The sequence below is a fragment of the Oncorhynchus tshawytscha genome, linkage group LG08 (genome assembly GCF_018296145.1).
Source record: "Oncorhynchus tshawytscha isolate Ot180627B linkage group LG08, Otsh_v2.0, whole genome shotgun sequence".
Taxonomy (NCBI): Eukaryota; Metazoa; Chordata; class Actinopteri; order Salmoniformes; family Salmonidae; genus Oncorhynchus; species Oncorhynchus tshawytscha.
The window spans coordinates 8815081-8840419 of record NC_056436.1 but is presented as its reverse complement, the minus strand read 5'-3'; the positions used below and the strand labels follow the sequence as shown (position 1 = coordinate 8840419).

The 25339-nt window shown below is 40.2% G+C and overlaps 1 protein-coding gene across 4 annotated transcripts in view; it reads left to right on the top strand.

The window, feature by feature from the left end:
- LOC112256941 (synaptosomal-associated protein 25-B) overlaps window positions 1–25339 on the top strand; it is an 89372-nt gene that overhangs the window by 52698 nt on the left and 11335 nt on the right. For 2 of the 4 annotated variants that reach the window (XM_024430534.2, XM_024430535.2), the window contains exons 2-5: window positions 61–198; window positions 2777–2797; window positions 5897–5938; window positions 22006–22054. In XM_024430534.2, coding sequence (XP_024286302.1) covers window positions 127–198; window positions 2777–2797; window positions 5897–5938; window positions 22006–22054 — 184 coding nt within the window. In that variant the 5' untranslated portion in view covers window positions 61–126. The remainder of the gene's footprint in view (window positions 1–60; window positions 199–2776; window positions 2798–5896; window positions 5939–22005; window positions 22055–25339) is intronic. The other 2 variants (XM_024430536.2, XM_042325182.1) reach the window with 1 other exon arrangement.

The following is a 25339-nucleotide window of genomic DNA, read 5'->3' as shown; positions in this document are numbered from 1 at the left end:
CTCTCTCTCTCTCTCTCACTCACTCTCTCTCTCTCTCTCTCCTTCTCCCTCTCTTCTCAGTTTTTACAATAGCAGCCACTTTTCTCATTGTTTGGAGGCCGACGCCCATCTCACAACCCAAAAGCCATGGCAGATGAAGCGGACATGCGCAATGAGCTGGAAAACCTGCAGACAAAGGCGGACCAGATAGCTGATGAGGTAAAAACACACACAAAGACACCTACCACACACACCTCACACACACCTCCAACCTGAGTGACGGCTCACAGTAGATCTTCATTGTTTCATGAACACAAATGAGATCCACATCAGGGCGCGTCTCAGAGTGCGAGTACTGATTTTAGGATTAATTTAGCCTTTTAGATCATAATAAATATGGTTATATACGGACAGGAGGATCAGCACTTGTACTCTGAGATGTTTTTCTGAACATGGGCCTTGAGCTCCACACCTGAGACAGAAGCAAACAATTAAGCCTCTTTATTACATGTCAGAGCAACGTCAACGTTTTTGTTCCACTTTTGTAACACTGTAAAACAATCTGTACTTGAGGGGAAAGAGACTATGTGGGGCTATGCAAGTCATGAATTAGAAAGATGTGTGAGTGCTGTTTGACTATAAATAGACTGTATTACTCTAAGCTAAGCTGAGTCAACCAGACCCTGCCTGAAACACACCATTTTGTTTTTGGTCTGATACATTGTGTGTGTGTGTACATTTGTGCGTGTGTGTTTATTTTATGAAGAATGTACCGCACATTGCTATCTGTAGCCTACTACTTACCTTGTATTTTACAATCTGTGTAAGTTAACAGATTGCGTTTTAATTTGACAATGAGCTTTGTTTATATTTAGCTAGCTACACTTACCCTTTTATTCCGGCTTACATGGATAGAAAGAGATCAAATCTGTGTCATGATATAACCTGTATTTATGCTTTGAGGCAGCCATATTGGGATGACTCCTGTAGCCTACTAGAGACAGCTTTTCAGAGTGGTCACTAGCTGGCACAGCCACAAAGTTATACAATCTGATTTTAAACATAACCCTAACCTTAAACCTAACCCGAATGCCTTATCCTTACTCTAAATTAAGACCAAAGAGCTAATATTTGTTTTAATCCATTTTTACGATATAAAGTGCCTTGCAAAAGTATTCACACCCCTTGGGGTTTTTCCTATTCTGTTGCATTACAACCTGTAATTTAAATTGATTTTAATTTGGATGTCATGTAATGGACATACACAAAATAGTCCTAATTGGTGAAGTGAAATTTAAAAAATAACTTGTTTCAAAAAATTATCTAAAATAAAAAACAGAAACGTGGTGCCTGCATCTGTATTCACCCCCTTTGCTATGAAGCCCCTAAATAAAATCTGGTGCAACCAATTACCTTCAGAAGTTACATAATTAGTTAAATAAAGTCCACCTGTGTGCAATCTAAGTGTCACGTGATCTGTCACATGATCTCAGTACATATACACCTGTTCTGAAAGGCCCAGAGTCTGCAACACCACTAAGTAAGGGGCACCACCAAGCAAGTGGCACCATGAAGACCAAGGAGTTCTCCAAACAGGTCAGGTTGCGGAGAAGTACAGATCAGGGTTGGGTTATAAAAAAATATCTGAAACTTTAAACATCCCACGGAGCTCCATTAAATCCATTTTTTTTAAATGGAAAGAATATGGCACCACAACAAACCTGCCAAGAGAGGGCCGCCCACCAAAACTCACGGACCAGGCAAGGAGGGCATTAATCAGAGCGGCAACAAGGAGACCAAAGATAACTCTGAAGGAGCTGCAAAGCTCTACAGCGGAGATTGGAGTATCTGTCCATAGGACCACTTTAAGCCGTACACTCCACAGAGCTGGGCATTAAGGAAGAGTGGCCAGAAAAAAGCCATTGCTTAAAGAAAAAAATAAGCAGACAAATTTAGTGTTTGCCAAAAGGCATGTGGGAGACTCCCTAAACGTATGGAGGAAGGTACTCTGGTCAGATGAGACTAAAATGTAGCTTTTTGGCCATCAAGGAAAACGCTATGTCTGGTGCAAACCCAACACCTCTCATCACACAGAGAACACCATCCCCACAGTGAAGCATGGTGGTGGCAGCATCATGCTGTGGGGATGTTTTTCATCGGCAGGGACTGGGAAACTGGTCAGAGTTAAATACAGGGAAATTCTTGAGGGAAATACCCCAAGAGACTTGCAGCTGTAATTGGTAGGCATGTTGTAGGCATGTTGTGTAAATCAAATGACACAAACTCCCCAAAAAATTAATTTTAATTCCAGTTTATCAGGCAACAAAATAGGAAAAATGTGAATGGGGTGAATACTTTCACAAGCCACTGTAGCCCATTTAGCAGAAACCACTCCGTTCTACCTCCAGGACAAGACTTGTGACAATAAACGTCAATCTGTTACATGAAAGAACCTTTGTTGACTCTTTGTGGTAGTGCCAGCCCTAGGACTGCCTGCTTGGTGTCAATAATAACAGACATCCAGATATTGGCCCATTATCAGCCAAATCCCACTTTGTGTCAAGATCACTTGAGTATTTGACCCGGTTAGTGGACAAAAACCTTGCATGGCACAGGATTTTTTTTTTTCCGAAATGGCCATCAGTTTGGTTTGGGTTGATAATCAAAGGGATGACAACATTTGATATAATCACACATCGACACAGATAAATCTCTTGTTTTGTGAACTTTCACTTCATCTTTGGGAAAAGTGGAGTATGATGCATTATTATGATCCCCTCCGTATGTCGCCCCGCAGGGTGAACGTGTGGCGTCTGAGGTCGGTAACAGAATGCATTGTCTAATATCTCACCCTAACATACTGTCGCATGTAGCCTACTGTCCTTGGGTTCATTTGATCACAGATTGACAATGCGTTATAATCTCACGTTAATAATCTCACATTAATAATCCTTGGTTCAGTTGTCTTGTTATCACTGTTATTCTCTCTCTATTCTCCCCTCTCTGTTATCGAGCACTGCGTGTCAACCACCGTTAGTCAGACATAAACTCTATTTGTTATAAACTAGGTGTCATGTTTATGGGTTATATGTCCTACTGTGTCCATGTTCCCATGGTTTTGCTGCGGGTGTTTTAGACAGTGTTAACTGTAAATTTCTCTAGCCTATCCTTTCTGAGTGGGGCACAGCCTTAATTCAGATGGCCAGAATAACACACTAGCTCAAATGGACCTATTAAACATTCAGGAAGGGATAATGAAATCCAGCCAGGCTCTGGAGAGAGAGGGAGACGAGAGGGAGGGAGACGAGATAGAGGGAGACGAGAGAGAGGGAGACGAGAGAGAAACGAGAGGAAAGAGAGAGAGAGAGAGAGAGAGAGAGAGAGAGAGAGAGAGAGAGAGAGAGAGAGAGAGAGAGAGGGAGAGAGGAGAGGGAGGGAGACGAGAGGGAGGGAGAGAGAGGGAGACGAGAGAGAGAGAGAGAGAGGGAGGGAGACGAGAGGGAAGGAGACGAGAGAGAGAGAGAGGGAGATGAGAGGGAGGGAGAGAGACAGAGCGAGAGAGAGAGAGAGAGAGAGGGAGGGAGACGAGAGGGAAGGAGATGAGAGAGAGAGAGAGGGAGACGAGAGGGAGAGAGAGAGAGAGAGAGAGAGAGAGAGAGGGAGACGAGAGAGAGAGAGAGAGAGAGAGAGATTGGATAAGTAAAGGAATGGGATGGAGGCAGGGAGGAAGGGAAGGAGGTAGGGAGGAAAGGGAGGAAGGAGAGGGGGAGATTGGGGAGGGGAAGGGAGAAGCAGAGCAGAGGAGAGGGAAAAGGAGATTGAGTGAGATAAACACATTTAGAGGGAAATATATGTATGGAAAGGGGGATAGATGGAAAAAGGGGGAAAGAGTGAGGAGAACTGGTTAAAATTCCAGTGGGAATGTGAAGAATTGGTAGCTCACTGTGGGTCAATGTTAATATGTTAATGGTATGTTAATGATATAGCTCACTGTGTGTCAATGTTAATGATATGTTAATGATATAGCTCACTGTGTGTCAATGTTAATATGTTAATGATATGTTAATGCTATAGCTGACTGTTTGTCAATGTTAATCATATGGTATACCAGGTGTATGCCCCACCAGGTGTATTCATCACCAGGTGTATTCATCACCAAGTGTATGCCCCACCAAGTGTGTTCATCACCAGGTGTATTCATCACCAGGTGTATTCCCCACCAGGTGTATTACCCACCAGGTGTATTCATCACCAGGTGTATTCATCAACAGGTGTATTCATCACCAGGTGTATTCCCCACCAGGTGTATTCCCCACCAGGTGTATTCATCACCAGGTGTATTCATCACCAGGTGTATTCATCACCAGGTGTATTCATCACCACCAGGTGTATTCCCCACCAGGTGTATTCATCACCAGGTGTATTCATCACCAGGTGTATTCATCACCAGGTGTATTCCCCACCAGGTGTATTCCCCACCAGGTGTATTCATCACCAGGTGTATTCATCACCAGGTGTATTCATCACCAGGTGTATTCATCACCAGGTGTATTCCCCACCAGGTGTATTCATCACCAGGTGTATTCATCACCAGGTGTATTCATCACCAGGTGTATTCCCCACCAGGTGTATTCATCACCAGGTGTATTCATCACCAGGTGTATTCATCACCAGGTGTATTCATCAGGTGTATGCATCACCACCAGGTGTATTCATCACCAGGTGTATTCCAGGTGTATTCATCACCAGGTGTATTCCCCACCAGGTGTATTCCCCACCAGGTGTATTCCCCACCAGGTGTATTCATCACCAGGTGTATTCACCACCAGGTGTATTCATCACCAGGTGTATTCATCACCAGGTGTATTCCCCACCAGGTGTATTCATCACCAGGTGTATTCATCACCAAGTGTATTCCCCACCAGGTGTATTCCCCACCAGGTGTATTCCCCACCAGGTGTATTCATCACCAAGTGTATTCATCACCAAGTGTATTCATCACCAAGTGTATTCATCACCAAGTGTATTCATCACCAAGTGTATTCATCACCAAGTGTATTCATCACCAGGTGTATTCATCCCCAAGTGTATTCATCACCAGGTGTATTCCCCACCAGGTGTATTCCCCACCAGGTGTATTCATCACCAGGTGTATTCATCACCAGGTGTATTCCCCACCAAGTGTATTCATCACCAAGTGTGTTCATCACCAGGTGTATTCATCACCAGGTGTATTCCCCACCAGGTGTATTCCCACCAGGTGTATTCCCCACCAGGTGTATTCCCCACCAGGTGTATTCATCACCAAGTGTATTCATCACCAGGTGTATTCATCACCAGGTATATTCATCACCAGGTGTATTCCCCACCAGGTGTATTCGTCACCAGGTGTATTCATCACCAGGTGTATTCCCCACCAGGTGTATTCATCACCAGGTGTATTCATCACCAGGTGTATTCATCGCTAGGTGTATTCCCCACCAGGTGTATTCATCACCAGGTTTATTCCCCGCCAGGTGTATGGTACAGTTCAGTGGTAGAGAAGAGATTCCCCACCAGGTGTATTCATCACCAGGTGTATTCATCACCAGGTGTATTCATTACCAGGTGTATTCATCACCAGGTGTTTTCCCCACCAGGTGTATTCATCACCACCAGGTGTATTCATCACCACCAGGTGTATTCATCACCACCAGGTGTATTCATCACCAGGTGTATTCATCACCAGGTGTATTCATCACCAGGTGTTTTCCCCACCAGGTGTTTTCCCCACCAGGTGTATTCCCCACCAGGTGTATTCCCCACCAGGTGTATTCATCACCACCAGGTGTATTCATCACCAGGTGTGAGGTACAGTTCAGTAGTAGAGAAGAGATTAATTTGACAACTCTCTAATATGGGTGTTTTCTCTCCACAGTCGCTGGAGAGCACTCGGCGTATGCTGGCCATGGTTGAGGAGGTAAGGTCATGTCAACATTACACACACACACACACACACACACACAGACTTCTCTTATTCTAATGGAGAGACAAATTAAACTTCCTAATTTCCGAGTGAAATATAAGCACTTGTACTTCCTTTGTAGTGAAGTTTAATTTTTGGTTTAGTTTTACATACATTTTTTTGGAAAAAAAAAGCACATCTCCTTACGTTTTAGAGTTTGACTCCTCCCAGTCGAGGGACTAGCCTCAGTTCAACAACACTCCTACTTCCTGGAAGACAATGGCTGAATAGTGCTTCAAATGTACCGTGTATCTGTTACTGTGTCTGTTTCCAGAGGGCTTTAAATGTACCGTGTATCTGTGACTGTGTCTGTTTCCAGAGTGCTTTAAATGTACCGTGTATCTGTGACTGTGTCTGTTTCCAGAGTGCTTTAAATTGTAGAGGATGAAGGGCCAATATCCCAGTATGTATAATGCATGAGTAGGTCCACAGGAGGTTGGTGGCACCTTAATTGGGGAGAACAGGTTCACGGTAATGGCTGGAGAGGAATAGGTGAAATGGTATCAAAATACATCAAACACCTGGTTTCCATGGTTTCCATGTGTTCTATGCCATTCCATTTCGCTCCGTTCCAGACATTATTATGGGCCGTCCTCCTCTCAGCAGCCTCCTGAAAGTAGGTAGCTACACATACATACAGCCAACTCTGTCTTTAACCCTAGGCCACAACATGGATTTCATATGTATGGCTGTTACAAACATACCTTCTAGGATATAGTATGTTCCTGAGTGGCGCAGTGGTCTAAGATACTGCATCTCAGTAAAAGAGGCGTCACTGCAGTATCTGGTTCGAATCCAGGCTGCATCACATCCGGTCGTGATTGGGAGTCCCATAGGGTGGTGCAAAATTGGCCTGGGTTTGGCCGGGGTAGGCTTTCATTGTAAATAAGAATTTGTTCTTATCAACTGACCTGCCTAGTTAAATAAAGGTTAAATAAACACCAACAACAACAAAAAACATTGAGCTTCAGCAATACAACGTGTCTGTAGGCTTAGCGCTCCCCCAGTTAAAACACTGAAGAGGAAGGGGGTGAGGTTTCAGTGCTTGGTTGTAGTACAGTGCATTCGGAAAGTATTCAGACCCCTTCACTTTGTCCACATTTTTGTTACGTTACAGCCTTATTCTAAAATGGATTAAATAATCCCCCCTCGTCAATCTAGACACAATACCCCCATAATAACAAAGCGAAAAACAATGTTTTTAGACATTTTTGCAAATGTATTAAAAATGTCAAACTGAAATATTCACATTTACATAAGTATTCAGACCCTTTCCCTAAGTACTATGTTATTGTTTATCTAGGCTTACACTACTCCTAGACTAATACCTTCTTTATTTCACTGATGTTGTTCGTTCACACGTAGGACATTGACCTGTCAAACACCACGTTTATAGTTGTAGCTCTTTCACGGCTATGAGGCTTGGTTGTTAAGAAAAATACCGTAGTTCTTTAGCTACCAAGGCTTTGAGAAACCCACCCACCCAGGTCAATACTTTTCCAAATATCCAATTACAGACTTCTTCTCTCAAGCACAGGGTGATAGCCATTGAGTGGGCTTTGAACTAGGGACACTAGGCTAATAGAATCAGCTAAGAGTGCGTATTAGTGCATGGAGCGTATCTGTTCAGTGGAGTGGAAGCCCTCTCTTTGACTGAGTGGGGGTGTTACGTTTTATGGAGGTTGTGAATATGTTGACTGATGGTTTCCTGGGCTATCCATCTCCTTGATGTAATGTTGTTCGACTCTGCCTCTGTCCTCTAATCTGTCGTTAATCAGCCCCACAAACTGAGTTATCCGCTGAGCCGCCCTGTTATGAAGCGTTATAACACTACGTAAGGTTGTCATTGACTGAGATGTCATAGACTTGACTGGGGTTTATGAATTTAGCAATGGAGCATACAGTGGAGCATCAGGCACATATTCCAGTTGACTATTTCAATGCAAAGATTTGAAGCAACTAGCGACAGAGGGGTTAAATCTACCTGTCTGTCCCCCATGTACGCATTGAGCCATTCAGGATGAGAAGAGAGAGACAGTATGGTAGTCTGTTATATTTTTTATTTTATTTCACCTTTAAATATCAGGACTCTGTTGAAATGGTGGAGGTAGGGAGAGACAGTATTATAGTCTGTTATATCAGGACTCTGTTGAAATGGTGGAGAGAGAGACAGTATTATAGTCTGTTATATCAGGACTCTGTTGAAATGGTGGAGGGAGGGAGGGAGAGACAGTATTATAGTCTGTTATATCAGGACTCTGTTGAAATGGTGGAGGGAGGGAGGGAGAGACAGTATTATAGTCTGTTATATCAGGACTCTGTTGAAATGGTGGAGGGAGAGAGAGACAGTATTATAGGCTGTTATATCAGGACTCTGTTGAAATGGTGGAGGGAGGGAGAGGAAAATAATCAATGCTACTAGTCGGTGGAGAGACGGGATCTCCAGAGAGATGGGATCTGAAGAACATATGTAAATCCCTCATCTCATCTCATCTCATCTCTCAGACAGACAGACAGACAGACAGACAGACAGACAGACAGACAGACAGACAGACAGACAGACAGACAGACAGACAGACAGACAGACAGACAGACAGACAGACAGACAGACAGACAGACAGACAGACAGACAGACAGACAGACAGACAGACAGACAGATTCTAGAATGCAGGAAGAGATGGACAAGATGACTCTGACAAAAGGTGAAAATCGTAGGTAATATATGTATGGAAACACTTTTGAAATCTGTCCTGCTCCTACTGAATGTTTGGTGGGAAAGTGGCAGTTGAAATCTGTCCTGCTCCTACTGAATGTTTGGTGGGAAAGTGGCAGTTGAAATCTGTCCTGCTCCTACTGAATGTTTGGTGGGAAAGTGGCAGTTGAAATCTGTCCTGCTCCTACTGAATGTTTGGTGGGAAAGTGGCAGTTGAAATCTGTCCTGCTCCTACTGAATGTTTGGTGGGAAAGTGGCAGCTTCAAATACACAGTCAAAGCAGTGTCATATGTCTCCATGTAATTGGGTCATTATGTGAAATTGAACCGTAAATAATACATGTTGAAGAGAAGCATCTGGTGCCATCAAGTCTATTTCCATGCCTCGTACTTTCTCTACATTTCTCAAATCTATATGTAGGTATGCTAGCTGTATTAAAATGACCTGCACTAAATCATTCATGGTCTGAACAGGGCCGGATTAATGCAGGGGCTTACCGGGGTTGAAGCCTCTGGGCCCAGGCCCGTGGGAGGCCCAGGCCCGTGGGAGGCCCAGGCCCGTGGGAGGCCCAGGCCCGTGGGAGGCCCAGGCCCGTGGGAGGCCCAAGAGTCAGCAAACATTATTATTATTATAATAATATATATATATTTTTCCCACATTTTGTTATGTTGTAACCTGAATCAAAAATGTTTTCAATTACGATTTTAAATGTATTTTCCCCGCTGGTCTACACACAATATCCAGTAAAGTCAAAGTGGAATTAAGTTTTTTAATTTATTTTCCCCGCTGGTCTACACACAATATCCAGTACAGTCAAAGTGGAATTAAGTTTTTTTATTTATTTTCCCCGCTGGTCTACACACAATATCCAGTAAAGTCAAAGTGGAATTAAGTTTTTAAATTCATTTTCCCCGCTGGTCTACACACAATATCCAGTAAAGTCAAAGTGGAATTAAGTTTTTTAATTTATTTTCCCCGCTGGTCTACACACAATATCCAGTACAGTCAAAGTGGAATTAAGTTTTTTAATTTATTTTCCCCGCTGGTCTACACACAATATCCAGTAAAGTCAAAGTGGAATTAAGTTTTTTTTATTTATTTTCCCCGCTGGTCTACACACAATATCCAGTAAAGTCAAAGTGGAATTAAGTTTTTTAATTTATTTTCCCCGCTGGTCTACACACAATATCCAGTAAAGTCAAAGTGGAATTAAGTTTTTTTATTTATTTTCCCCGCTGGTCTACACACAATATCCAGTAAAGTCAAAGTGGAATTAAGTTTTTTTTATTTATTTTCCCCGCTGGTCTACACACAATATCCAGTAAAGTCAAAGTGGAATTAAGTTTTTTAATTTATTTTCCCCGCTGGTCTACACACAATATCCAGTAAAGTCAAAGTGGAATTAAGTTTTTTAATTTATTTTCCCCGCTGGTCTACACACAATATCCAGTAAAGTCAAAGTGGAATTAAGTTTTTTAATTTATTTTCCCCGCTGGTCTACACACAATATCCAGTAAAGTCAAAGTGGAATTAAGTTTTTTAATTTATTTTCCCCGCTGGTCTACACACAATATCCAGTAAAGTCAAAGTGGAATTAATTTTTTTTTATTTTGATGTTTACAAATGAATAAAAAATGAAAAGCTGAAATGTCAATAAGTATTCCACCCCAATAAGTATTCGACCCCAATAAGTATTAGACCCCAATAAGTATTCGACCCCAATAAGTATTCGACCCCGTTGTTATGGCAGGTCTAAATAAGCTCTAGAGTAAACATGTGTTTAACAAAGTCATATAATAAGGTACATGGACTTCTGTCATATAGTAAGTTACTCAATGGACTCAATCTGTGTGCAATAATACTGTTGAACGAGATTTTTGAATGACTACTTCATCTCTGTACCCCACACATAACGTTATCTGTAAGGTCCCCCAGTCGAGCAGTGAAATTCAAACACAGATTCATCAACAAAGACCAGGGAGGTTTTCAAAATGCCTCGCAAAGAAGGGGACCTATTGGTAGACTGGTAGAAATAAAAAACCAGACATTGAATATCCCTTTGAGTATTTTTTTTTTGTTAACCCCTTTTTTTCTCCCCAATTTCATGGTATCCAATTGGTAGTTACAGTCTTGTCTCTTCTCTGCAACTCGGGAGAGACGAAGGTCGAAAGACATGTGTCCTCCGAAACACAACCCAACGAAGCCGCACGGCTTCTTGACACAATGCACACTTAACCCGGAAGCCAGACGCACCAATGTGTCGGAGGAAACACTGTACACCTGGCAACCGTGTCAGAGTGCACAGAAATCTCTGATGCGCGATGGGACAAGGTCATCCCTGCCGGCCAAGCCCTCCCCTAACCCGGACAACACTGGGCCAATTGTGCACCACCCCATAGGTCTCCCGGTCACTGCCGGTTGCGAAAGAGAATGGACTCGAACCCAGAATCCCTAGTGGCACAGCTAGCACTGCAATGTAGTGCTTTAGACCACTGCGCCACTCTGAAATTTGTTGGTATTAAATGTATTATATGAATCATGCATTGAACTGCATCCATCCACAGCATTCTGCCAACAATGCCTTAGTGTTCATCACGGACCACTGAGTCAAATAGAACCCATTTCTAAAACCTCTTATCAAGTTGGTTTAGTAGCATAAACTGGGAATTTGATATGTTGGACTCATATTCTGATTGTCTGTTTGTTTTATACCTGCAGAGTAGTTATAAAGTTGTCAGTTCCACTTTAAGTTATTAACTTACACTTTGGACGGTGTATCAATACATCCAGTCACTACAAAGATACAGGCGTCCTTCCTAACTCAGTTGCCGTAGAGGAAGGAAACAGCTCAGGGATTTCCAATGAGGCCAATGGTGACTTTAAAACAGTTACAGAGTTTAATGGCAGTGATCGCAACCCCCACCCCTCAGCAACATTGTAGGTACTCCACAATACTAAGCTAATTGACAGAGGGAAAAGAAGGAAGCCTGTACGGAATAAAAATATTCCAAAACATGCATCCTGTTTGCAACAAGGCACCAAAGTAATACTGCAAAACAATGTGGTAAAACAATTCACTTGTTGTCCTGGATACAAAATGTTTTGTTTGGGACAAATCCAATACAACACTACTGAGTATCACTCTCCATTTTTTAAGCATAGTGGTGGCTGCATCATGTTATAGGTATAAACTTGAGAATAAACTGGATGATCTCCATTCGAGACTATCCTACCAACAGGATATTAAAAACTGTAATATCTTATGTTTCACCAAGTTGTGACTGAACGACGACACAGATAATACTGTATACAGTTGGCTGTGTTTTCAGTGAATCGACAGGACAGAACAGCTACTTCTGGTAAGAAGAGGGGTGGGGGTGTGTGTCTATTTGTCAATAACATGTGGTGCTCAAGGTGATAAGCTGTAGACCACACTATCTACCAAGAGAGTTTTCATCTATATTTTCTGTAGCCGTCTAGTTACCACCAAAAACCTATTCTGGCACTGAGACAGCACTCAACGAGCTGTATAAGTAAACAAGAAAATGCTCGTCCAGAGGTGGCACTCCTATTGGCCGGGAACAGTAATGCAGGCAAACTTAAATGCATGTTAATCTAATTTCTACCAGCATGTCACATGTGCAACCAGAGGACCACCTTTGCTCCACACACAGAGACGCATACAAAGCTCTCCCTTGCCCTCCATTTGGCAAATCTGACCATAATTATATCCTCCTGATTCCTGCTTACAAGCAAAAACTAAAGCAGGAAGTACCAGTGACTCGCTCTATAGGGAAGTGGTCAGATGATGTGGATGCTACACTACAGGACTGTTTTGCTAGCACAGGCTGGAATATGTTCCGGGATTCATGCAATGGCATTGAGGAGTATACCACCTCAGTCACCGGGCTCATAAATAAGTGCATCGACAACGTCGTCTCCACAGGGAACGTTCGTACATATCCCAATCAGAAGCCATGGATTACAGGCAACATCTAGCTAAAGGCTAGAGCAGCCACTTTCAAGGAGCGGGACAGTAATCCGGACGCTTATAAGAAATCATACTGAACCTTCAGATGAACCATCAAAGAGGCAAAGCATCAATAGAGGACTAAGATTGAATCCTACTACACCGTCTCTGATGCTTGTCAGATGTGGCAGGGCTTGCAATTGATGAGGGAAAAAAACGATTGAATCATTGTTAGAATAAGGCTGTAATGTAACAAAATGTGGAAGAAGTCAAGGGGTCTGAATACTTTCCGTATTTAATGTGTCTTAAAACAATGTTTGGTCACCATGAGCTGCCAGGACAGTTTCAATGCTCCTTGGCATAGATTCTACAGGTGGACCTAAACCATGCCATTATCATCCATTTTGTATCTCTCATTTACTCAAGGGAAGTGGTCAGATGATGTGGATGCTACACTACAGGACTGTTTTGCTAGAGAGACACTTTATTTTGTTAGTTACTAGTTGTCTACATTCGGGAAAGCAGCCATTTGGGCAGCATGCAGATCAAATATACAACGTGTTGAGTTGTGGCCATAGACATTTAATCCATAGAAGGGTTTTTGAACCTCTTACCCTGGCAATTTGAGTGTTAAACTCATGGGTACAAGTCCTTACTTGAATGGGAACTGCCATCTATAGATTATATTTCTATGGTAGTTTGCAGTTTGCCTTTCGTGAATTTCAAATGACATTTGCAGGAAAAACGTACAGTTTGGAAAGCACATGCCTACCTTTGAAAAGAGAAGACTAATCTGTCTGTTGAACCAATAGAAACAACAAAAAGATACAAGTCCAAAGTGCATCTGCCATCACCATGACTAGTAGCCTATGGCTTCATCTTCATCATTAGGTGAGTCAGTGTGCCACTGGAAATGTTATTTAGTAGCCTACTGTAATCCGGGCCAAGGTATGAATATCATATGTCATGCAACCAACCCTGGCCATCCAATGGCTCGGTAGCAAGGGGATACAGAGGCGGGAGGCTCGTTGTCATATCAATTGCAGATCAGTACAGGAGACATCGATAAAATCAAAGACAATCTCCATCTTACTGTCAGTAACACACCTCTCTCTCTCTCTCTCTCTCCCCCTGTCTCCCCTCTCTCTCCCTCTCTCTCCTCTCTCTCTCTCTCTCTCTCTCTCTCTCTCTCTCTCTCTCTCCCTCTCTCTCTCTCTCTCTCTCTCTCTCTCTCTCTCTCTCTCTCTCTCTCTCTCTCTCTGTCTCTCTCTCTCTCTCTCTCTCTGTCTCTCTCTCTCTCTCTCTCTCTCTTTGTCTCTCTCTCTCTCTCTTCTCTGTCTCTCTCTCTCTTTGTCTCTCTCTCTCTCTCTCTCTCTCTCTCTCTCTCTCTCTCTCTCTCTCTCTTTGTCTCCCTCTCTCTCTCTCTCTCTCTCACATACACAATAGTGTATTGTATACTAGGCTACTATATAGTGTGATGATTAAAGTCTTTCTGCCCATAAATAGTGGGCTAGGGAGCCATATCATGGAGCCCTCTCGCCCAACACGGGTGTTTGTGATTCACTCCGTCATGAATCCTGAGGACTGGTAGTCATTACAACAGAGTAAGTTGTTAGAGCCCTACTACTGTATAGGTGAGGAGAAGTGAGTGGTGACTTCACAGAATGAATCGGGATGTGCAACTTTAAACACACATGTCCCTGTCAGATTCAAAGAGAGGACATGTATGTCAACCTGTTTTTCCTCTATCTTCCTTTCTGTTGATTCCAGAAGCACTTTGAACAAAACCTATGCAAGTCATAATGCAAAGCCAGAAGATGTAATCCTCTTTCCCACCCACATATCCTCTACCTCAACGGTTTCATAGCTCAGTTGTTGATGTGTGAGTACTGACAGGGAAAAAAAGAAGTCTGGTAGATGTGATCGGTCGTGTCATTAGGCCTGTTTCTCTAGATTTACATATTAATATTTTAGTAAATTAGCAGACGCTCTTACAGTCAGTGCATTCCAGTGGTGCTCTGTGCCATTTCAGATCAGGGAGGACTATTTTATTTTTCATCATAACGAACTTATTTCTATTACATCATAATGGATGACTGTCATTCATGTTCTGTTCAACCAGCTCAATGTAACATCGATAGGTTTAGGCTACTACATGATACTCTAATGTTCCCTGTACCCATCATGAGGTTGCTACAACCTAGCCTATGATTAGCCTATGAATGAAATTGAATGAATTCAAATAAATAATCATAATATTAAACATTTATGAACATACAAGTATCTTATATCGGTTGAAAACTGAAATGATTCTTAATCTAACTGCATTGTCAGATTTACAAAAGGCTTTAAAAGCATACCATGCCATTGTTTGAGGACAGCGCCCCACATCAACATATTTTTCAACCAGCACAGGCTTCACAAAATCACAAATAGAGATTAAATGAATCACTTACTTTTGAAAATCGTCCTCTGTTTGCAATCCCAAGGGTCCCAGCTACAACATGAATGGTCGTTTTGTTAGATCAAATCCTTCTTTATATCCCAAAAAGTCTGTTTAGTTGGCGCCATCGATTTCAGTAATCCACTCGTTCAACATGCCAAGATAGGAACCCAAAAAACTACACCTTATTCTTTGTTCAAACAAGTCAAACTATGTTTCTATGCAATCCTCAGGTACCCTAAAATGTAAATAAACTATAATATTTCATACGGAAAGAAGTATGTTCAATAGGAAAATAAAATAAGCTCGTGTCGTCCTCTCCATGGCGTGCACCAAGACTGATTTTCAAAGTTGACTCTCTCTATCCAAACTCATATTACTTCTTCATCATTCAAGTTACAAGCCTGAAACCTTGAACAAAGACTGCTGACATCTAGTGGAAGCCATAGGCATTGCAATCTGGGACCTGGAATTACATAGGACCCATAGCTATCCATTGAAAGAGCATGGGATCTCAAACAATAATAATTTCCAGTTGGTTTTTCTTTGGATTTCTGGCTACCATATCACTTGTGTTATACTCTCATACATTATTTAAAAATTTCTACAAACTTCACAGTGTTTTCTATCCCAATGATACCAATTATATGCATATCCTGGCTTCTGGGCCTGAGTAACAGGCAGTTTACCTTGGGCACGTCAGTCAGGTGGAAATTCTGAAAAAAGGACGCTATCCCTAACTTAAGACTTCATATGAAAAACTATTCTCTCATTTAGGAGGCTAACATCACATTACATCTTCTCACAAATAGTTTCATATTTAATCATATTCATTCCCCACATTTGGATGTGAATCTGATCACTGGGAAATATACACATTCAGAGATACATTTACGATGTTCTACTGTCCTTCATGAGATCCCAAAACACAACTGATCTGACATAATTGTTCTTCAAGTACCCACGGACCACTCCAACCACTTGGATTTACAGAAATATTGTTTAATTAATTCCCAACTTTTGGATGATGGAGTTTTGGGCGGGAAGAATGTCTTTGTTCTCCATAGGTTTCTTTCCCCCTCAATCCTGCAAAACTCAACGGCTTTTAGTTATACTTTATACTTTCCAGTCTTATGATTAAGTCACACAAAGAATAGTTTGTATCAGGTTAGAAAAAAAACTAGCATATAACAAGAGACAATTATATAACAAGAGACAAGTAAAAACACAGCAAAGCATTTCTGAAATTATATTTTTCCCCTCAAAGGGTTCTACCCGGAACCAAAAAAGGTCATTCAAAGGGTTCTCTTATGGGGACAGCCAAGAGTGTTGTAAGAAAAGACAGGTGCAAGGGTGTCCTCTCTGTTGTCCCTATGGTTCTCAGTTCATCTTTCCTTGATTCCTCACATCCTCTTTCCTCGCCTCCTTTTCCAAACAGATTGGAGAAGAAGGTCCTAGGGAAGGAACCTTCTACAGTCAGTTGAAATGGAGATGAGGGGATAGGATGCTAGGAATCGCAGAAAGGCAAATTGTGTGTGTGAGCGTGCGTGCGTGAATGTGTCAAGGAATATCTCTTTACATTCCTTGGTACAGTGGGGCAAAAAGTATTTAGTCAGACACCAATTATTGCAAGTTCTCCCACTTAAAAAGATGAGAGAGGCCTGTAATTTTCATCATAGGTACACGTCAACTATGACAGACAAAATGAGAAAAAAAATCCAGAAAATCACATTGTAGGATTTTTAATGAATTTATTTGCAAATTATTTGCAAATTATGGTGGAAAACAAACAAGCAAGTAGGAGCTTCGTTGTCATCCTTATATATATTGTGTTCTGAGTCGGTCTAATAACTCACTATCATACATCCTCTAAAAGCAGTTGTGATCAGATCCACTTTTTGCCAAATAGGATTTTTTTTGTTGTATTGTTTACCAATAGAGCCTTGTTTTGCTCAGAGGTAGTCATGTTGCATCTATCACCATAGCTCTGAGTCTATAGTGTTTTTTATTAGGATCCAAACAGGAAACAAAACGCAACAAATAGAATACATAATATACATAATACAATACATAACACTATACAAAATACAATACACTACATAATACACTGCATAATACACTACATAATACACTACATAATACACTACATAATACACTACATAATACACTACATAATACACTACATAATACAATACATAATACACTACATAATACACTACATAATACACTACATAATACACTACATAATACACTACATAATACACTACATAATACAATACACTACATAATACACTACATAATACACTACATAATACACTACATAATACACTACATAATACACTACATAATACACTACATAATACACTACATAATACAATACATAATACAATACAAAATACAATACAAAATACAATACATAATACAATACATAATACACAATACACTACATAATACACTACATAATACACTACATAATACAATACATAACTACAAAATACAATACACTACATAATACACTACATAATACACTACATAACACAATACATAACACAATACAATATAAAATACATAACATTATACATTATACATAATACATAATACAATACATAACACAATACAAAATACAATACACTACATAATACACTACATAATACACTACATAATACAATACATAATACACTACATAATACACTACATAATACACTACATAATACACTACATAATACACTACAAAATACAATACACTACATAATACACTACATAATACACTACATAATACACTACATAATACACTACATAATACACTACATAATACACTACATAATACACTACATAATACAATACATAATACAATACAAAATACAATACAAAATACAATACATAATACACTACATAATACACTACATAATACAATACATAATACACTACATAATACACTACATAATACACTACATAATACAATACACTACATAATACACTACATAATACACTACATAATACACTACATAATACACTACATAATACACTACATAATACACTACATAATACAATACATAATACAATACAAAATACAATACAAAATACAATACATAATACAATACATAATACAAAATACAATACATAATACAATACATAATACAATACATAATACAATACATAATACAATACAAAATACAATACAAAATACAATACATAATACAATACATAATACAATACATAATACAATACATAATACAATACATAATACAATACATAATACAATACATAATACACTACATAATACAATACATAATACAATACATAATACAATACATAATACAATACATAATACAATACATAATACACTACATAATACAATACATAATACAATACAAAATACAATACAAAATACAATACAAAATACAATACATAATACACAATACAATACATAATACAATACATAATACAATACATAATACAATACATAATACAATACATAATACACTACATAATACAATACATAATACAATACATAATACAATACATAATACAATACATAATACACTACATAATACACTACATAATACACTACATAATACAATACACAATACAATACATAATACACTACATAATACACTACATAATACACTACATAATACACTACATAATACAATACAAAATACAATACATAATACACTACATAATACAATACATAATACAATACATAATACAATACATAATACAATACATAATACAATACATAATACACTACATAATACAATACATAATACAATACAAAATACAATACATAATACAATACATAATACACTACATAATACACTACATAATACACTACATAATACAATACATAATACAATACAAAATACAATACATAATACACAATACAATACATAATACAATACATAATACTATACAAAATACAATACATAATACAATACAAAATACTATACAAAATACAATACATAATACAATACATAATACAATACAATATGAAATACAATACATAACACAATACATAATACGTAATACAACACATAAGACAATACATAACATAGTACAATACATAACTAAATGCATAATACAATACATAACAATCAATAATACAATACATAATACGATACAAAATACAATACATTGTAGTGTACTATGTAATGTACTAAGTACAATACATAATACAATACATAATGCAATACATAATGCAATACAAAATACAATGCATAACACAATACATAATACAATACACAATACAAAATATAATACATTGTAGTGTACTATGTAATGTACTAAGTACAATACATAATACAATACATAATGCAATACATAATGCAATACAAAATACAATGCATAACACAATACATAATACAATACACAATACAAAATATAATACATAACATAATATATAATACAATGGAAAATACAGTAAAAAAAATACATGTATAGCAATACCTCCTCCATTTGCATTCCTATCTTTCCTGTATATGCTATAACCATGTGTAGATACTACTGCATCATCAAAGGAATTATCTAAGTGTGTTTCAGAGATGGACGGAATATGAACCTTTTCTGATTTTAGTAAAGTTGTCAATTTCATTAACCTTTTTTTTCAGTCTACATATGTCAATATGAGCTATTTGTTGTCCTTTTGGCATTAAATTCTATGGGCATATGATTACTGCTGACAATACCCTCAGAGCTAACAGTTTAAAGGAACAGAGATGAGGTTACTATCAGATCTATAACATAATATCCATTCATCAGAGAGAGACATCAGAGTTTGGCACAGACTTTTTAAACCATGTTTCAGTAATTATAAAAAATTCCCACATTGATTTGAGAAGCCAGAATTACAATAACATAATTTTTTATGAAATCAAAAACTTCTGACATTTACATGAGTTACTCTCTACTTCAGCACTGGTAACATACACTGCGTCACCACGGAACACCTCATGGATAACATGTACATTGACTCTATCTGTAACCCATGTCCCATACGGGATCCATCCCAAATTGTACCCTATTGTCTTTAGCAGGGATCATCAACTCCATTCAGCCGAGGGACATTTTTTTCTTCTTGAGCAGATGGTCAGGGGGCTGGAACATAATTACAAAAAAATTGTAGACTGAAATTGACCGGAAGAAGCCGAAATGTAAATAATATTTGATTCAAATGTAATCATTTCAAACTTAGCTTACATTTGTATATGATCAGATATAACAGATATCACTCCAGTGTTAATCTGCAAAATTGTAATTATTCACCTACCTCCTCATGCCTTTTGCACACAATGTATATAGACTCTTTTTTTTCTTTTTCTACTGTGTTATTGACTTGTTAATTGTTTACTCCATGTGTAACTCTGTGTTGTCTGTTCACACTGCTATGCTTTATCTTGGCCAGGTCTCAGTTGTAAATGAGAACTTGTTCTCAACTAGCCTACCTGGTTAAATAAAGGTGTTCTCAACTAGCCTACCTGGTTAAATAAAGGTGTTCTCAACTAGCCTACCTGGTTAAATAAAGGTGTTCTCAACTAGCCTACCTGGTTAAATAAAGGTGTTCTCAACTAGCCTACCTGGTTAAATAAAGGTGTTCTCAACTAGCCTACCTGGTTAAATAAAGGTGTTCTCAACTGGCCTACCTGGTTAAATAAAGGTGAAATAAAATAAAAAATAATAAAAAATATACACTGAGTGTACAAAATATTAAGAACACCTTCCTACTATTGAGTTGCACCCCCTACCCTCAGAACAGCCTTAATTCATTGGGACATGGACTCTACAAAGTGTCAAAAGTGTTCCACAGGGATGCTGGTCCAATGTTTACATCAATGCTTCCCACAGTTGTATGAAGTTGGCTGGATGTCCTTCGTGGTGAATGACCATTTGTGATAAACACAGGAAGCTGTTGTGCGTCACCCTTCTGAATGTTACACATAAACAATCCATGTCTCAATTGTCTCAAGGCGTAAAAATCATTATTTAACCTGTCTCCTCCCCTTCGTCTACACTGATTGAAATGGATTTAACAAGTGCCATCAGTAAGGGACTTTCATCTGAATTCACCTGGTCAGTCTATTTCATGGAAAGAGCAGATGCTCTTGTGGGAATATGCGTGGGAATCATTTGGAACAGATTTCCAAAATTAAAATCAATTGGAGCTGATTTGCTGGTGTTTTCACTGTACGTCCAATAATAAAAAATGTAATAAACACTTAAACGGGCCAATAAAATGACCTGGGGGCCAAATTCAACCCGCGGGCCACAGGTTTGGGAACCCTGCCCTATATAGTGCACCATATATGGAATCGGGTGACGATCCATGATGTCATGTTTGGATCAATACGTCTTGAGGAAGTGATCTAATTTTAACTGTCAGTATTCCTCCATTTCTCTACTGCCGTGTTCTGTTCACACTGAACTGTTTGATCTCTACTGCCGTGTTCTGTTCACACTGAACTGTTTGATCTCTACTGCCGTGTTCTGTTCACACTGAACTGTTTGATCTCTACTGCCGTGTTCTGTTCACACTGAACTGTTTGATCTCTACTGCCGTGTTCTGTTCACACTGAACTGTTTGATCTCTACTGCCGTGTTCTGTTCACACTGAACTGTTTGATCTCTACTGCCGTGTTCTGTTCGCACTGAACTGTTTGATCTCTACTGCCGTGTTCTGTTCACACTGAACTGTTTGATCTCTACTGCCGTGTTCTGTTCACACTGAACTGTTTGATCTCTACTGCCGTGTTCTGTTCACACTGAACTGTTTGATCTCTACTGCCGTGTTCTGTTCACACTGAACTGCTTGATATCACTGCTGTGTTCTGTTCACACTGAACTGCTTGATATCACTGCTGACTATCTTATCTCCCTCTTTTCTTCTGGCCTGGGGTGTGTAGAGTAAAGATGCTGGTATCAGGACTCTGGTTATGCTGGATGAGCAGGGAGGTAAGTCCTTATAGAGACACAATAATACACTCTAATATTGGACAACTGTACATGACTATATAAACTAAATATAATGTACTACGCTGTACTATGCTGTCCTACGCTGTAATGTACTGAACTCTATTTGCATAGTGCTAGCATACTATGTGCAGTTAGAAAGTTAAAAGTACCAGGGATTTTAAACTCTGTTATTTCTGTAATATATAATGTCTGAACTGTTTGCTGTCTTGCTTGTATCTTTGTCTTATAAGAGGTATAGTACATATCCTCAGTAGACAGTAACAATGAGCTGTAGTATTGAGGTTAACTGCTTGTTGACTCAATAGCGTATCTGAGAAAAAGCATGGTTACAAGAAACATGTGGCCTTGCGGTTCAGAGGTGAAGTTGTTAGTTGATAGCACATCCTCTTTACTGAGAGGACACACTGATCAGTTATACTGGTAATGACAAAACATCTCATTCACATGCACTCAAATGGGAGACCATTTGTAGAATCCCTGGGTTAAGGCTTTGGTTAAGGAAATGGAACCTTGTGGACGTGGATCAGATGGATAAGGTTGGTTAGGCAGGAGAAGCAGCTTGATAGTACTGGTTGGTTAGGCAGGAGAAGCAGCCTGATAGTACTGGTTGGTTAGGCAGGAGAAGCAGCCTGATAGGACTGATTCCTAGTGGCTGGTGATTTTAATGCAGGGAAATTGAAATCTGTCTTACCTAATTTCTACCAGCATGTTACCTGTGCAACTAGAGGCGAAAAATCTCTAGATCACCTTTACTCCACACACAGAGACACATACAATGCTCTCCGTTGACCTCCATTTCAGAAATCTGACCATAACTCTATCCTCCTGATTCCTTCTTAGAAGCAAAAACTCAATCAGGAAGTACCAGTGACCAGTACTCAGAGCATGCGCTGACTAGCTGGCAAGTGTCTTCACTGACATTTTCAACCTCTCCCTGACTCAGTCTGTAATACTAACATGTTTCAAGCCAACCACCATAGTCCCTGTGCCCAAGAGTGCCAAGGTTCCGATCTAAATTACTTTGAAAGGCTGGTCATGGTGTAACCGATGTGAAATGGCTAGCTAGTTAGCGGTGGTGCGCGCTAATAGCGCTTCAATCGGTGACGTCACTTGCTCTGAGACCTTGAAGTAGTTGTTCCCCTTGCTCTGCAAGTGCCGCGGTTTTTGTGGCGCGATGGGTAACGATGCTTCGTGGGCGTCAGTTATCGATGTGTGCAGAGGGTCCCTGGTTCAAGCCCAGGTAGGGTCGAGAAGAGGGACGGAAGTGAAAACTGTTACATTGATGCTGTTGACCCGGATCACTGGTTGCTGCGGAAAAGGAGGTGGAAAAGGGGAGTGAGTGTAACGGATGTGAAATGGATAGCTAGTTAGCGGTGGTGCACGCTAATAGCATTTCATTCGGTGACGTCACTTGCTCTGAGACCTTGAAGTAGTTCTGCTCTGCAAGGGCCGCTGCTTTTGTGACGCCCATGCTTTGTGGGTGTCAGTTGTTGATGTGTGCAGAGGAGCCCGGGTCGGGGCAAGAAGTTAAACTGTTACAATGGCCCACATCAACACCATCATCCCAGACACCCTGGGCCCACTCCAATTTCCATACCACCCCAACAGATCCACAGATCATGCAATCTCTATTGCACAATGCCCTTTCCCACCTGCTCAAAAGACACATATGTGAGAATGCTGTTCAATGACTACAGCTCAGCATTCCACACCATCATGCCCTCCAAGCTCCTCACTAAGCTAAGGACCCTGGGACTTAACACCTGCCTCTGCACCTGGATCCTGGACTTCCTGACGGGCCACCCCCAGGTGACACATCAGCACATCCACCATGCTGACTTTCAACACAGGAGCCCCTCAGTGGTGTTTGCTAAGTCCCATTCTGTACTCCCTGTTCACCAATGTCTACATGACTCCAACACCAACTTGATAGTACTGGTTGGTTAGGCAGGAGAAGCAGCTTGATAGTACGGGTTGGTTAGAAAGGAGAAGCAGCTTGATAGTACTGGTTGGTTAGAAAGGAGAAGCAGCTTGATAGTACTGGTTGGTTAGAAAGGAGAAGCAGCTTGATAGTACTGGTTGGTTAGGCAGGAGAAGCAGCTTGATAGTACTGGTTGGTTAGGCAGGAGAAGCAGCTTGATAGTACGGGTTGGTTAGGCAGGAGAAGCAGCTTGATAGTACTGGTTGGTTAGGCAGGAGAAGCAGCTTGATAGCACTAGTTGGTTGTATTAGGTTATTTATCTTGTCAGGTTCTTACCTTTATGTTGACCTCAATTGCTTCCATTCAGAATATAAAGCAGACTGAGAAGTTTAACTAGCACTAGTCCTGGTTGTATTGTAGGATATTTATCTTTCAGTCATGGTTGTCTCATGGCAGTTCCATTCAGTATAAAGCCAGACTCTTCAGTCATGGACCTTGTCTCAGTGGCAATAAGAAAGACAGTCCCAGCTCTTCAGTCATGGTTGTCTCATGGCAGTAAGAAAGACAGTCCCAGCTCTTCAGTCATGGTTGTCTCATGGCAATAAGAAAGACAGTCCCAGCTCTTCAGTCATGGTTGTCTCGTGGCAATAAGAAAGACAGTCCCAGCTCTTCAGTCATGGTTGTCTCGTGGCAGTAAGAAAGACAGTCCCAGCTCTTCAGTCATGGTTGTCTCGTGGCAGTAAGAAAGACAGTCCCAGCTCTTCAGTCATGGTTGTCTCATGGCAATAAGAAAGACAGTCCCAGCTCTTCCGTCATGGTTGTCTTGTGGCAGTAAGAAAGACAGTCCCAGCTCTTCATTAGACCTCTGAATAATGTTAGTATGGTAATGAACTAGGAAGTTACATTGTAACAGAAGCACACAGTCTTTCTAAACTAAGCATTCACAGCCCCTTCTGCATTCATTTGGACACAATGCAGTGTTTCAACATAAATGTATTTTGTAGAACACATGTTATGCCTCTCTGACATGTGGAGAAAGCAATCATATCAGCTCTATTCTTGGTATTTATATCTCCAACGTTCAGTGTGTTGCTCTCTCCCAGGTTCCAGCATGGCAGGGGTTTCATTTGTGTGTTCAACTCTATGGGACGGCTTCCTGCCCCCGGCTCGGTTCCACACATCACCTAATAGGCCTGTCAGTGGAACATATAGCCTTTCTCTCTGGCTTCCTGAGTAATGGTACTAACATCCCGCTCGCTGCAATCGTCACAACCACAGAGCAATCAATTCCCAGATTTAAATTACCTCAGCACCAGCGAGTCTAGACCAGGTGCCAGTGTTGA